At 49.1% G+C, this 14,034-nt stretch overlaps 1 protein-coding gene across 1 annotated transcript in view; it reads left to right on the top strand.

Annotated features, from left to right (window-relative positions):
* COL4A5 (collagen type IV alpha 5 chain) overlaps positions 1-14,034 on the top strand; it is a 377,606-nt gene that overhangs the window by 168,767 nt on the left and 194,805 nt on the right. The window contains 5 exon segments of the mRNA XM_030209194.1: positions 4,388-4,432; positions 7,362-7,406; positions 7,501-7,563; positions 11,347-11,400; positions 13,796-13,822. Of these exon segments, the coding sequence (XP_030065054.1) occupies positions 4,388-4,432; positions 7,362-7,406; positions 7,501-7,563; positions 11,347-11,400; positions 13,796-13,822 (234 nt within the window).

Raw genomic sequence — 14,034 nt, 5'->3', positions numbered from 1 at the left:
AGCAGACCTTATGAAGAGAAAACAGTCTTTATTGGTTTCTTCAATACTCCCAGGATGCCTGATGTGGCCATGTTTTGCCAAACTGTGGCTGCATCGGGGCAAAGAAATCCAGCTGGTCTGCAACCTGAAACTGCCCCAGGAGGATACACATTTATTTTACCAGTTTTGGTGAAGTTTCAGGTTGCACACCAGCTGGTTTTCTTTGCCCCGACGCAGCCACAGTTTGGCAAAACTTGGCCACGTCGGACATCTGTTTGTAAATCCTGGCAGTGTTGAAGAACCAGTAAAGACTGTATTTCTCTTCATAAAGTCTGCTTCTCTTTCTGTTCCACCTAGAATGGAAGTAGTGAATGCAAGTCTGTCACCTGAATATTCATTGTGGATATCCTGAAAACCTGACTGGCTAGGTGTGTCCCAAGGGCTGGGTTGAGAACTCCTCACACTGCTGCAGAGAAAGAGACCTTGACGCATGCAGCTTTCTTTAAATTAATCCCATTATTTTCATACTCCTGTTACTCTGTCTTATCTCTCTATATTTTCCATCTTTGCTTGTACCCTGTGCTGTCTATTAAAATATTTCATTGCATATTGTGTTGACATTGTAATGTAACACTTTGTGTTGATATTTGAATATTTTTACTGCTGTAATTGTCTACTGCCTATGTGTGAGTTATTCTTGCTGTACACTGCTTTGAGTGAATTCCTTCAAAGAGGTGGTCAAGAAATCCAAATAAATAATTCTCAATCACAAAGCACCTTGTTGACCACTAGATGGCAGTGCAAATTAGCAGGAACTTTTCTGCACAATCACTCTCCTGCATTATAACTCCGCTACTGCCTAGCAGGGCTGCCGAGAGAGGAGGACAAAAGTCCCGGGGCCCGGGTCTCCAGGGGGGCCCGGCGCCGCTGCCTGGCCCACCCTCCGTCACTCCCAGAACTAACCTTAAGCCTCCTTTCACTTCACAGCAAGCAGCAGCTGGTCAGGCCACTCCTTCCTTCCATGTCCCACCCTCGCCTGACGTAACGTCCGCGAGGGCGGGGCACAGAAGGAGGAGAGGTCTGCCCTGCCATTGCTTGCTGCGAAGTGAAAGGAGGCTTAAGGTTAGTTCCGAGGGCCCGGCCCGATAGTGGGTGGAGGGGGCCCGGCGACCTCGGGTGGGTGGGCGGCGGGGGGGGGGGGGGGGGGGCGGCGACCTCGGATGGGGGGGGGGCCCGGGGGCTGCCTTGTCCTGGGCCCGGCTCTGGCTCTCGGCGGCCCTGCTGCCTAGGCACAGTGGGCCTGATATTCGGAGCAAGGGAGGTAGCTGGGTTGCCTCCTACAGTCAGCACTGAGCCCAGGTGTTCAATGCCGGTACGTTTCCTGTGACCGTCATTGACTATCTGGGTGTTTTATGGCCAGTTTAAATTTACTGGTAATGAGCTGATAAAAGCTAAACTAACACAAGAGATAGTGGTAACATAGGCGTAGCGTTACTTGTTTGCGCTTTTTTTTCGGTTTATACTGGAGAAAAAGACCTCAATAGTCACCGTTAGGCAACAATGTGCAAAATGTACTCAAGTGCCAATGTAATTTTGACTCCGTTTTTATCACTGGACAAAAAACTCCACTTGGGAGGCAGGGATAGTGCTGGGCTGACTTATACAGTCTGTGCCAGAGCTGGTGGTTGGGAGGCGGGGCTGGTGGTTGGACGGCGGGGATAGTGCTGGGCTGACTTATATGGTCTGTGCCAGAGCTGGTGGTTGGGAGGCGGGGTTGGTGGTTGGGCGGCGGGGATAGTGCTGGGCAGACTTATACGGTCTGTGCCGGGGCTGGTGGTTGGGCAGCGGGGATAGTGCTGGGCTGACTTATACGGTCTGTGCCAGAGCTGGTGGTTGGGAGGCGGGGTTGGTGGTTGGGAGGCGGGGATAGTGCTGGGCAGACTTATACGGTCTGTGCCAGAGCCGGTGGTGGGAGGCAGGGATAGTGCTGGGCTGACTTATACGGTCTATGCCAGAGCTGGTGGTTGGGAGGTGGGGTTGGTGGTTGGGAGGCGAGGATAGTGCTGGGCAGACTTATACAGTCTGTGCCAGAGCTGGTGGTTGGGAGGCGGGGTTGGTGGTTGTGAGGCGGGGATAGGGCTTGCCAGACTTATACGGTCTGTGCCAGAGCTGGTGGTGGGAGACTGGACTGGTAGTTGGGAGGCGGGGACAGTGCTGGGCAGACTTATACGGTCTGTGCCAGAGCCGGTGGTGGGAGGCAGGGATAGTGCTGGGCAGACTTATAGGGTCTGTGCCAGAGCTGGTGGTTGGGAGGCGGGGATAGGGCTGGCCAGACTTATACGGTCTGTGCACTGAAGAGGACAGTACAAATAAAAAAGTAGCACATATGAATTTATCTTCTTGGGCAGACTGGATGGACCGTGCAGGTCTTTTTCTGCCGTCATCTACTATGTTATGTTACTATGTATGTATGTAAAGGCTACTAATAGGGGTTACTTTACCCTGTGTGCAAAAAGTCAAAATCGTGATGTTAAACTGTTTCTCAACCAAGAAATGATGTTACTTAGCTTAATCAATACTGCCCAACGGGGCTCACCGTTTCACTATACAATGTAAGCTTCCTCAGGGGGCTACGCCTATGTTACCACTTATTCTCTAACTCTTGTGTTAGTTTAGCTTTTTTTCAACTCGTTACCAGTACTTTTGCCACTTTTGCTGAAAATCGTGTCCAGTATTTTCTGTACTTCCAGCAGTTTAAATTTAACCAGGCAAAACCAATATTCAGCGCTGGCTGGTTAAGTCTAAACTGGCCAAAGATATTTCAGCTATGTTGCCGGCCTAATTTGGCCACCAAACTTAGCTGGTGATGCGCTTAATATCGTCAGATAGCTGGTTATATTGTGTGATATAACTGGCTATCCTCTGCGCTAACCAACAATATTCAGCTGGAGATAAACGGGGAGACCCACTGAAGAGGTTTGATAGGTCTGTGTTTTTCTCCTAGAACTGTCAAACCTAAGCCCCCCCCCCCCCCCCCCAAACACAAGACCTGGAGGTCTGGTGGGACCGCTAGCTTCCCCCTCTCCCACCCCCCACATTGAACAAACATACCCTGATAGTTTAGTGCTATCTGTCTTAACTAGCTAGCCCACCCTCCCCCTCCGGTGGCCTACCACTCCGTAGTAGTAGTTGGAGGAGGGAGGGACTACCACTCCATCCCTCTTTGGGCGCATTCCCAAAATGGCAGTGTCCCACCCTGCCCAGTGCATCCTGGGATGCGCTGGGCAGGGCTTAACTTGGGTTAAGCCCCACCTGGTGCATCCCAGGATACACTCACGGTTGCCAGATGGGCGGTTTTCCCGCCCAATTGGCGGTTTTCCGCAACCCGCCGAGGGAAACTTTTGCCCGCGGCGGGTTGCGGTTTTTTGGGCTCGTTTTGGGGTTTTTTTGTGCGGATTTTGGGGCGGTTTTTCGGCCGGCGGGGGGTGGGGCTAATGGCGACAGAGGCGGGGTTTGTGACGTTTTAGGCGGGGTTTGGTGACGTATTGGGCGGGGCGATGATGGTGGGGGCGGGGGTGATGACGGAAGGGGTGGGGCTGATGACAGCGGGGGGATGACGGAAGGGGCGGGGTTGATGACGGAAGGGGCGGGGTTGATGACGGCGGGGGTGGGGTGTGTGCGGGTTTTGGGCGTTTTTGTGTGGGAATTTTTTTTTTTTATTTGGCAACCCTGGATACACTGGGAAGGACAAGAAGGTGTCTGAAGAGGAGGGAGGGAGTGCTAGTCCCTTCTTCCTCCAACTCCTACTACAGAGAGGTAGGCCACTGGTGGGAGGGAGGGCGGCTTAGCTAAATAGATACAGTCCCACCGGACCACCAGAGCATTTTTGTTCAATGGGGTGGGGGGGGGGGGGGGGGGGGAAGCTAGCGATCCCACTGGACCACCTGGGCTTTTGTGTTTTGGAGGTGAAAGACCTGGAGGTCCACCAGACCTCCAAGTTTTGTGTTTTTTGGGGGTGGGGAGGGGCTTAGATTTGATAGGTCCGGGAGAAAATCCTGGACCTGTCAAACCTCTTCTGCGACAGGATTGTGCCTTGGGCGCATGTCCAGGCCCAATCTTTCCACAGAAGTACTCCTGTGATCAGAGCTAATAACGCGCATAAATTTGCACGCTGTTAACTTTGATCATAGGGGCATTATAGCCCTGTGCTGTTCTGGTGGTATTTTTAGAGCGCTGTTTGGAACAGCGTGGGGCTTCCGATCTTCGGCACCTAAATGAAGATAATTAGCTTGGGAGTTCTTCCTGAAATGTAATAACCCTTTGAACAGTTCTGTCCTGATTCTGCCAGTGTTTAGAAATGAGGCGACTGTTTGGCTTTTCTTAATCTCCTTTCTGCATTGATCTACAGGGTGATGATGGATTTCCAGGACCAGCCGGACCCAAAGGAATCAGGGTTAGTGGAAATGTTTGGACTTGCTGTTCCTGGGCAGAGGGAGCCAGCAGAGCCGAGAGCCGCGCGGCTGCTCCGAGCAGCCAAGAATGCACCCGGGGGGGGGGGGGGGGGGGGGGGGGGGGGGGGGGGGGGGGGGGGGGGGGGGGGGGGGGGGAGGGGTGTTGATGCGCTGGGGGGGTGTCATTGTGCCAGGAGGGGGGGTCGTGCTGCACCCGGGTGGGTTGCGCATCGGCGATCCGCCCCGGGTGGCAGCCGACCTAGGATCGTCACTGCTCCTCCCCATGGATTTTCAGCCGCACTATGGGGGTAATTGTATAAAATATACCTAAGTACTATTTTGTAAATGTAGCATTTGTTACATAACATATATTTTAAATGTGGGCAGAATACGAGAGGGGCATGGGTGGAACACACACGTGTAAACTACAGAATACCGTGGGCTCCTTTCACTAAGGAGTTATAACAGATTTAGGGCTAGAAATCCATGCAGAAAAAAATTACGCCTAGGCGTATTCTCAAAAGTACACCAAAGTTTTATAGAAGAGGCTTAAATTTCTGGATGGTATATCGAATTACGCCAAGCGCCCTGCGTGCGACTAAATTTGGTTGTGACCATTTAGGCCACGTTTTACTTGGTGTAACTCCTGATGCCTTAATTAGTCACGGATCAGGTGTATTCTATAATAATGTGCATTTGAAACATAAATGCATTCCAGTGATAGTTTCAGGGGGTGAGGGAGTGAGAAACAGGGAGAGACGGATGGGTGATCAGAGGGCGAAAAAGCAATATAATTTAATGGTTTATAATGTGATAGGAAACCTAGATCTCTGTTAAGTCCTCTCTGGTGGGTGTCAAACTCTTTCATCATTTTTATTTCAAAGGTCTTACTCCCCTGGATTGTTTTAAACATTTTCTTTTAGAATTCTCCCCATAAAATCATTGATGCAATGTTCTGGTCTTGCAAAGTTCTCTCTCACAGGGGTGTTACCCTGGTTAGCAGGTGGTGGAGACGAAAACGGTAATGGAATTCAAAACTGTGTGGGAATCCTGTTTAGAAGGAACGGATCCAATGCAGCTTAGTGGAGATTAGCTGGCAAAACAGTAATTAGGAAGCAAAGCCAGTACTGGACAGACTTCTACGGTCTGTGTCCTGATCGTGGCTGAATAGATTTGGATGGGTTAGAGTGGAGCTTTTGACGGGCTTTGATGACAACTTCACAAGTTTTAGAACAAGGACAGTGGCAGACAGACTTCCATGGTCTATGTCCTGAAAATGGCAAGGACAACTCAAGATCAGGTATGCATATGAAGTATCACATCATACCTTATGTAATGAGTTTATCTTGTTGGGCAGACTGGATGGACAGTAGAAGTCTTTATCTATCATCATCTACTATGTTACTATGAGGGGCATAATCGGACAGGGCCGACCATCTCTAAGGACGGCGCCGCTAAACGGCGGGGAAACCCGTATTATCGTAACAAGATGGGTGTCCATCTTTCGTTTCAATAATATGGTCGGGGACGCCCAAATCTCAACATTTATGTCGACCTTAGAAATGGTCGGCCCCGGTTTTTGGCCATAATGGAAACCGAAGACGTCTATCTCAAAAACGTCCAAATCCAAGCCCTTTGGTTGTGGGAGGAGCCAGCATGTGTAGTGCACTGGTCCCCCTCACATGCCAGGACACCAGCCGGGCACCCTAGGGGGCATTGCAGTGGACTTCACAAATTGCTCCCAGGTGCATAACTCCTTTACCTTGGGTGCTCAGCCCCCCAAACTCCCCCCCCCCTCCCTAGGTCCGCCTACCTGAAGTACACTGCACCCACTACAACTGCTCCAGGGACCAGCATACTGCTGTCAGGGAGCTGGGTATGACATTTGAGGCTGGCAAAAAATATTTTTGCAGGTTTTTTTTTAGGGTGGGAGGGGGTTAGTGACCACTGGGGAGTAAGGGGAGGTCATCCCCGATTCCCTCCGGTGGTCATCTGGTCAGTTGGGGCATCTTTTTGAGACTTGGTCGTAAACAAAAAAGGACCAAGTAAAGTCGGCCAAGTGTTCGTCAGGGACGCCCTTCTGTTTTCCATTATTGGCCGAGGACGCCCATGTGTTAAGCATGCCCCAGTCCCGCCTTTGCTATGCTTCTGACACGCCCCCCAGGAACTTTGGTCGTCCCCGCGACGGCCTTCAGTTGAGGGCGCCCAAAATCGGCTTTCGATTATGCCGATTTGGCCGACCCTGGGAGAAGGACGCCCATCTCCCGATTTGTGTCGAAAGATGGGCGCCCTTCGCTTTCGAAAATAAGCTGGTGTGGGGCTCATTTTCAAAGCACTTAGACTTACAAACTTCCGCAGGTTACTACGGAACGTTGTAAGTCTAAGTGCTTTGAATATACACCTCCATGTAGCTTTGTTGTGTTTAATGTGGCACCCGTGTAAGTTGATTCTTGTCTTTAGCATCTGGCCGGTCTCTCCAACGTACAGTAGCACTTTCTTCACATATTTTGCACTGAATGATATATACTACAGTTGAAGAAGAGCATGGGTAGGATCCCCTTGTGCTGATGCTTTTCCCCTGTGAGTGGCTGTGGGGTCCTGGGATATGTGCATTCAACACGTTTAGCTTTGTGCCAAAGAATGAGGGCAAGTGGTCATTGTTAAAAGCAAGTAGCTCTGGACTTCCTCCCTCCTGGTTATGGCTAAAAGTCCTGAAACCATCTCTGGGTTTACATATATACTAGAAATGTGATCTTTAATATTATCTGGTACTTGTAGAGGTGAGGGGGGTTGTTTGAAATTTGATTTATTTCTCCCGTTTCAGGAATCCTTGTTCTAGTGCACGGCTGCTGTTTCATACAGGTGTAAAAATGTACTTGAGGATTTATAAATGATTTTTTGTCCTTCGCTCATTCCCATGATCTTTTGCAGGGTCCACCTGGACTTCCTGGATTCCCAGGTACCCCAGGCCTTCCCGTAAGTAGCTTATAACATACAGACTGAGTAAAGGTTTAGTGCAGCGTTTTAGTAAGAATGTGACAGTGGCTGATTCTTTCTTTTGCTTTTGAAGGGATTACCTGGCCAGGATGGGGCACCAGGACCTCCAGGCATCCCAGGATGCAACGGCACGAAGGTAGGACACCTCACCTTGAAGCTTTTCTATGACCTCAGTTCGGTGATACCGTACTAAAAAGAATTGTATTCTGTACACTTTTCTTATCACCTTACACTTTCTAATTCTTTTTTTAAATTAATTTTCAAATATAGCAAGTAGAATATACAATTTGCAAGTACATCTTACAATGAAAAATAGGCCAAATAAAGGAAAAGAAAAAAAAACCTCACAAAACTAAAAAGGAAAATACTATAACATTACAAGCAAATAGAAAGGAGATCCGTGACAGCTCTGAAAAGAACACTGTTTATATAAACTTCTAAGCAATTATAGAGTCACAATTACTATGCGTCAATGATATGCCTAGCAAGATGTCACCTACTACTACTACTACTTAACATTTCTAGAGCGCTACTAGGGTTACGCAGCGCTGTACAAGTTAACAAAGAAGGACGGTCCCTGCTCGTAGGAGCTTACAATCTAAAGGACAGAATGTGCAGTCAATCAAGTTGGGGCAGCAGTCTAGATTTCCTAAATAGAGGTGTAGTGGTTAGGTGCTGAAGGCGACATTGAAGAGGTGGGCTTTGAGCAATGATTTGAAGATGGGCAGGGAGGGGGCCTGGCGTATGGGCTCAGGGAGTCCGTTCCACGCATGGAGTGAGGCGAGGCAGAAAGGGCGGAACCTGGAGTTGGCGGTGGTGGAGAAGGGTACTGAAAGGAGGGATTTGTCCTGAGAGTGGAGGTTACGAGTAGGAACGTAAGGGGAGATGAGGGTTGAGAGGTAAGGAGGGGCTGCAGATCGAGTGCATTTGTAGGTTAGAAGCAGAAGCTTGAACTGAATGCGATACCTGATCGGAAGCCAATGAAGTGACTTGAGGAGAGGGGTGATATGAGTATATCGGTCTAGGCGGAAGATAAGACGAGCAGCAGAGTTCTGAACGGACTGAAGGGGGGATAGATGGCTAAGTGGGAGACCAGTGAGGAGTAGGTTGCAGTAGTCAAGGCAATGATATGCCTAGCCAGATGTCACCTGAATAACCATCCCCCGTGGTTTGCTCTAGAGTCCGGAAACTGCTTAAACTGCACTGGGTCACAGTGGCTTAGCTACATGGGGCCTGAGGGGGCCGGGGCCCCCACAGATTCACCCCCGGACCCCCCTCCCGGCGAACCCGCCGCCGCCTACCTTTACTTTTGCTGGCGGGGGATCCCTTCGCCTCGCCAGCCGACGTCTTCTCAGTCCTTCCTGCTCTTCAGTTTGTTTACTGACGTCCTGCACGTTGTACGTGCAGGACGTCAGACTCAGAGAACAGTTCTGTTCTCTGAGTCTGACGTCCTGCACGACGTCAGCAAACAAATTGAAGAGCAGGAAGCGACTGAGAAAAAGACGTCGGCTGGCGGGGAGTGGGTTCCCCCGCCAGCAAAAGTAAAGGTAGGCAGCAGCGGCGGCGGGTTCGCGGCGGGGGGGGGGGGGGTCGGCAATGTCGGGGGGGGGGGCGGCGCCGGGGGGAAGGCTAAAATGTGCCCCCTCCCCCACGGAAGGCTGGCTACGCCCCTGCTGGGTCATGAAAGACATGTATTATTTTTAAAGGGAAAAAAACCCACATTTACAAAGGAATCGAATAAGAAAGTCAGGGGCTTTTTTTTACTAAGGTGCGTAGGTGCCTACGCGCATCCAACGCTCGTCAATTTGGGACCTCCGCCTGGCTACCGTGAGCCCCGGGCGGTAATTCCATTTTTTTTACGCGTGTCCGATACCCGCGGCAGAAAATATTTTTTTATTTTCTACCACCTGGTTAGCACCATGCGGTAATCGGCAGTGTACGCGCACTGACGATTACCACCTGGTTAACGCGCGAGACCTTACCGCTAAGTCAGTGGGTGGCGGTAAGGTTTCAGGCCCAAAATGGACCTTTGCGTATCCAATACACACGTCTACACCAGCGCAGTGCCGGCTCCCTTTTGCCGCAGCTTGGTAAAAGGGGCCCTTAGTTAACACAGATTTCTGAAGTAAGACAGCTTTTAAAGATTGTTGAAACTGTTTGCAACCAGTTATACATCTTAGAGTCAAAGGTAAAACATTCCAATTCCTCACGGCCAAGAATATAAAATATGTAGAAAATAATTTCTTGTATCTAACCTTTGTAACGCTAGGATTCTGAAGCATTAAAAAGTGTTTAGATTTACAGGGGCGTAGCTAGGTGGGGGGCATGGGCCCCCACAGATTTAGCCCTGGCCCCCTCTACTTTTGACCCCCTCGCCGCTTTCGACCCCTCCCTCCCGCCGTCGCCACCGCCGACCCTCCCCTGCTGCCGCCAGGTACCTTTGCTGGCGAGGGGTCCCCAACCCCTGCCAGCCTTAGTCTTCTTCAGCGCCGGTCTCCGGCGCGTTCGCTGATCTGTGCTGTGAGTCCTGACTGATGTCCTGCACGTTAACGTCCTGCAGGACGTCAGTCAGGACTCACAGCACAGATCAGCGAACGCGCCGGAGACCGGCGCTGAAGAAGACTAAGGCAAAGGTACCTGGCAGCGGCGGGGGTCAAAAGGGGCAGGGGAGTGGCGGCAGCTGGGGGAGGCGGGCTAAAATGTGCCCCCCCACCTTGGGTTCTGGACCCCCCCCCCCTCCTGCCGAGGTCTAGCTACGCCCTGGTTTAGAAGAAGTGTCACCATTTTTTGCTAAAATTTTGACTAAGCTCAGCATGTATTCAGGAGCTTGTCCAATGGAAAATCAAAAATACAGTTATACAAAGTTTGGGCCCTGTTGACAAAGGCGTGCTAGCGTTTTTAGCACATGCTGAAAATTACCATGCGCTAATGGTGTAGACACCCGTAGGAATATTATGGGCATCTACATGGTTAGCGCACACTAAAAACTCTAGCACGCCTTTGTAAACCGGGCCCGATGAATACCACCCTAGCCTCTGTGGGCAACCAAAGTAGTTTTAGCCAGTAAGGGCGCAAAGCATTGTCAAACCTCGACTCCTGATGAATGAGGCATGCTGCTGTGTTCTGTAATGTTTGTAGCCTCCGTATACCAATGTATACCATATCACAATAGTTCAAGGTAGGGACGTAGCCAGACAACAGATTTTGGGGGGATCTAGGGAAGAAGTGGGTGGGCACCAATTGTTCTCCCCCCCCCAACCAGCACCCAAAAAATATCTCAGCTGGTGGGAAAACGCTTCTTTCCACCTTGGCAGTCGGCAGCAGGCATGCGCTGAAAACTGAACATATGCAGGTGCTGGTATCACGGAGAGTAGCGTTTTCGTTACCATCTGGAGGAAGTCTTCAGCTGGCCGAGCTTGGGATCCCACAGCTACCACTAAACGTGTGCTACTGTTGGGTGGGCCTGAGCCTTAAGTGGGTGGGCCCCGGCCCATCCAGGCTCACCTGTGGCTACGCCACTGGTTCAAGGACCCTGTTTACTAAGGCGCGTTAGCGTTTTTAACGCGCCTACAATTAGCATGCGCGCTAACCGTTTAGGCGCCTATAAGGATATTGTAGGCGCGTACACGGTTAATGCGTGGACATGGTTAACACCTATAACGTTGCTTAGTAAACAGGGCCCCCAATGTGTTAAATTCAAAACCTGCCCAATTCCTTTGTTAAGGACACTGCTGGATTCGTGCCCTCCCCTCCACTATCGTGACCTGTTGCCTAACTGCCTCGCACTCAGGCCAGGGTTTGTGCTTGGGTTCAAGCTTGATGACTTTCCAACGCTGTTGTGATATTCTCGGTGGCACTTCTGTCTGATGCATGCAGAACATTAGTGACGTTTATCGCTTCTACGTTTTTTTTTTTAAAGGGAGAACATGGTTTTCCTGGAAGTTCAGGTTTCCCAGGGTCGTTGGGACCTCCTGTAAGTAAATATCTTTCTAACTGTGAAAACATTGTATTTGCCATTGGAGGCTGGCTGAATTTCGGTTTTGGTTATGCCACTGAAACCGGCCCAAAACCTTTTTTCTTCCCACTTTTTTTTTTTTGGTTTTGTCTGAAAGGTTATTTTAATTTATGGCCATGTTTTCGATGTCAGCTGCAAAAGATTATCCCCCTGATATTCAGCGCTATTTAACCGATCAGAATGGCTGCTGACCGGTTAAAAAGCACTTAACCGGACATCTGCTGATATTCAGCTGGGGATAACCGGTTATCTTCCTCTGAATATCCCTGGTTAGCGGCTAGAGGATAGCCGGTTATATCAGCCGATATAACTGGCAATTCGCTGATTTTTTTAACCGGGTTTCGTAGCCATAATTGAACACCTGGTATATTTTTGGCTGGTTTAAAAATAACTGGCTAAGGAGCCCTTTTACTAAGCGTTCCCAGCGCACATCAATTGGCCCGTGCTGCAATTTCATTTTTGACGTGCGTCCGCCACGCATGCTAGAAAATGTATTTTTCTTTTCTGGCACGCGGCGAAAATCGAGCGGTAACTCCGACTTGGCGCGCCTAGGTGATTACCGCACGGTTAGGTTAACCTGAGAGACCTTACCGCTAAGTCAATGGCTGGTGGTAAGGTTTCAGACCCAAAATGGACACGTGCCAATTTTTATTTTGCCGCACATCCATTTTCGGCAAAATTTTAAACCAGGCCTTTTTTTACAGGTGCGCTGAAAAATGGATCTGCGCGCGTCCATAACACTCACCTACACTACCACAGCCCATTTTTCAGCACACCTTATTTATTTATTTATTTATTTATTTGTTTGTTTCATTTGTATCCCACATTTTCCCACCTATTTGCAAGCTCAATGTGGCTTACATGGTACCGCAACGGCGTTCGCCAGTTGCGGTATGAACAAATACAGGTGTTGTTGTGGTAAAAGAAGGTTCGTGTTTGGTAGATACATTGGGGAAGTTAGGGAGGGGGGATGAGGGTTAAGGTTTTAGCATTTGTGGAGTTGCCAGAGGCCGGTGTTAGGGGTGGCAAACAGGGCAATTGCCCTGGGCCTCATACCATAAGGGGGCCCCAAAGCCCTGCCTCAAGCTGAAGGAGGCATAGGCTGAAGACCAGCTTTCGGGGCCCCTCCCCAGTTTTTGCCTCGGGCCCCTGAATATCTAACACCAGCCCTGGATGTCGCCTTTGCCGTGTCCTCAGATAGAAAGGCATGTAGGATGGTAAATTTAAACACTGTGGGCCCTGTTTATTAAGGCGTGTTAGCGTTTTTACTAATTACTAATTGTATATGTTTATTCAGTCAGGATGATACCATGACGGAGCAATGTAAGCCACATTGAGCCTGCAAATATGTGGGGAAAATGCGGGATACAAATGCAATAAATAAATAAAATAAATAAGTAAAATCTACAATTAGTACACGCGCTGTGTAGCCACCTATAGGGATATTGTAGGTGTGTACATGGTTAACGCGCGTACATGGTTAATGCATGTTAAAAACACTAATGTGCCTGTAACACGGTTTAGTAAACAGGGCTTCGTATTTGTAGATCTCAGGCGCTGGGAGACCCTTCTTTGGTGTGACTAGAAGTGATGGCAATAGCAGACTGTTTTCAAGGGTATAACTTTTTTTTTTTTTTTTTAAAGTCTGGAAGCTGGAGGCACTAATTATTAACGAGATTAACCCACTGCCTGGTTCATTCTAGGTCCCAGGTATAGAATAATTAATAGCAATTTTTGATTATCCAGAGTCACACCTTTAAAAATGTTCTCTGTATTTTTGTCCTGAGTAATTTATCACCAAGGCCCTCAGTCCTTGGCGGGGGTAGTGTGGGGGGCGGTTCCCTTGTTTCTTCCTGTTCCTTTGCACCTCCAGCTTAGTCAGAATGGGTCTCTCTTGAGCTGTGGTCTCATGAGCCTTGAATCATGGCTAGCCAGAGGTTATTGTCCATATTCTCTATCTTTCTCCCAACTCAATAAAATGACAGTCTGGCTGCAGTGGAGGGAGGAGGCCACAGAACGCAGCTTCCTCTGGTCATTAAGTGTCACTGTCGAGTGATGGTTGAGACTGTTCTTCCCCCAACCCTCCACTTTGGGGCTTTGAGTGCTGCCTCCATGGCAGCCCTGGAAGGCAAAGGTCAGGCTTGAGAATTCAACCCAGGTCTTCCATGTGGCCATGTGCGATCAAACTAATTTTTTTATTGGTGAGGAAATTTAATAATTACCCTCAAATGACAGGTGGTTTGCGATCTGTGAGGTTTTTGCTTAATGTTTTGTGAGTATTAAGCCCTTATATTAGCTGTATTGAAAATAATATGTGTGTGTGTATATATTTATTTTCAATTTCTTTCCCTAGGGGCCTCCAGGTCTTCCAGGTCTGAAGGTAAGTGTTTATGATGGGTGCATGTGCTTGGATATCAGTAATACTGGCAAAGGCACATTTGAACTGGAGCATCTCAAGGGGTCTGACTTTAATTTACCTAATCTTTTGATAACATACTGTTAAATGTAAACCGCTTAGAACTTGTCAGTAAAGCGGGTTATAAATGCCAAATTAAATTAATCCTAAATTTAAAATAATATTTTTGTACCTTT

This window comes from Microcaecilia unicolor, chromosome 7, assembly GCF_901765095.1.
Source record: "Microcaecilia unicolor chromosome 7, aMicUni1.1, whole genome shotgun sequence".
In the NCBI taxonomy this organism is placed as follows: domain Eukaryota; kingdom Metazoa; phylum Chordata; class Amphibia; order Gymnophiona; family Siphonopidae; genus Microcaecilia; species Microcaecilia unicolor.
The sequence above is the reverse complement of the archived record's forward strand: the minus strand, read 5'-3'. Positions and strand labels throughout refer to the sequence as shown.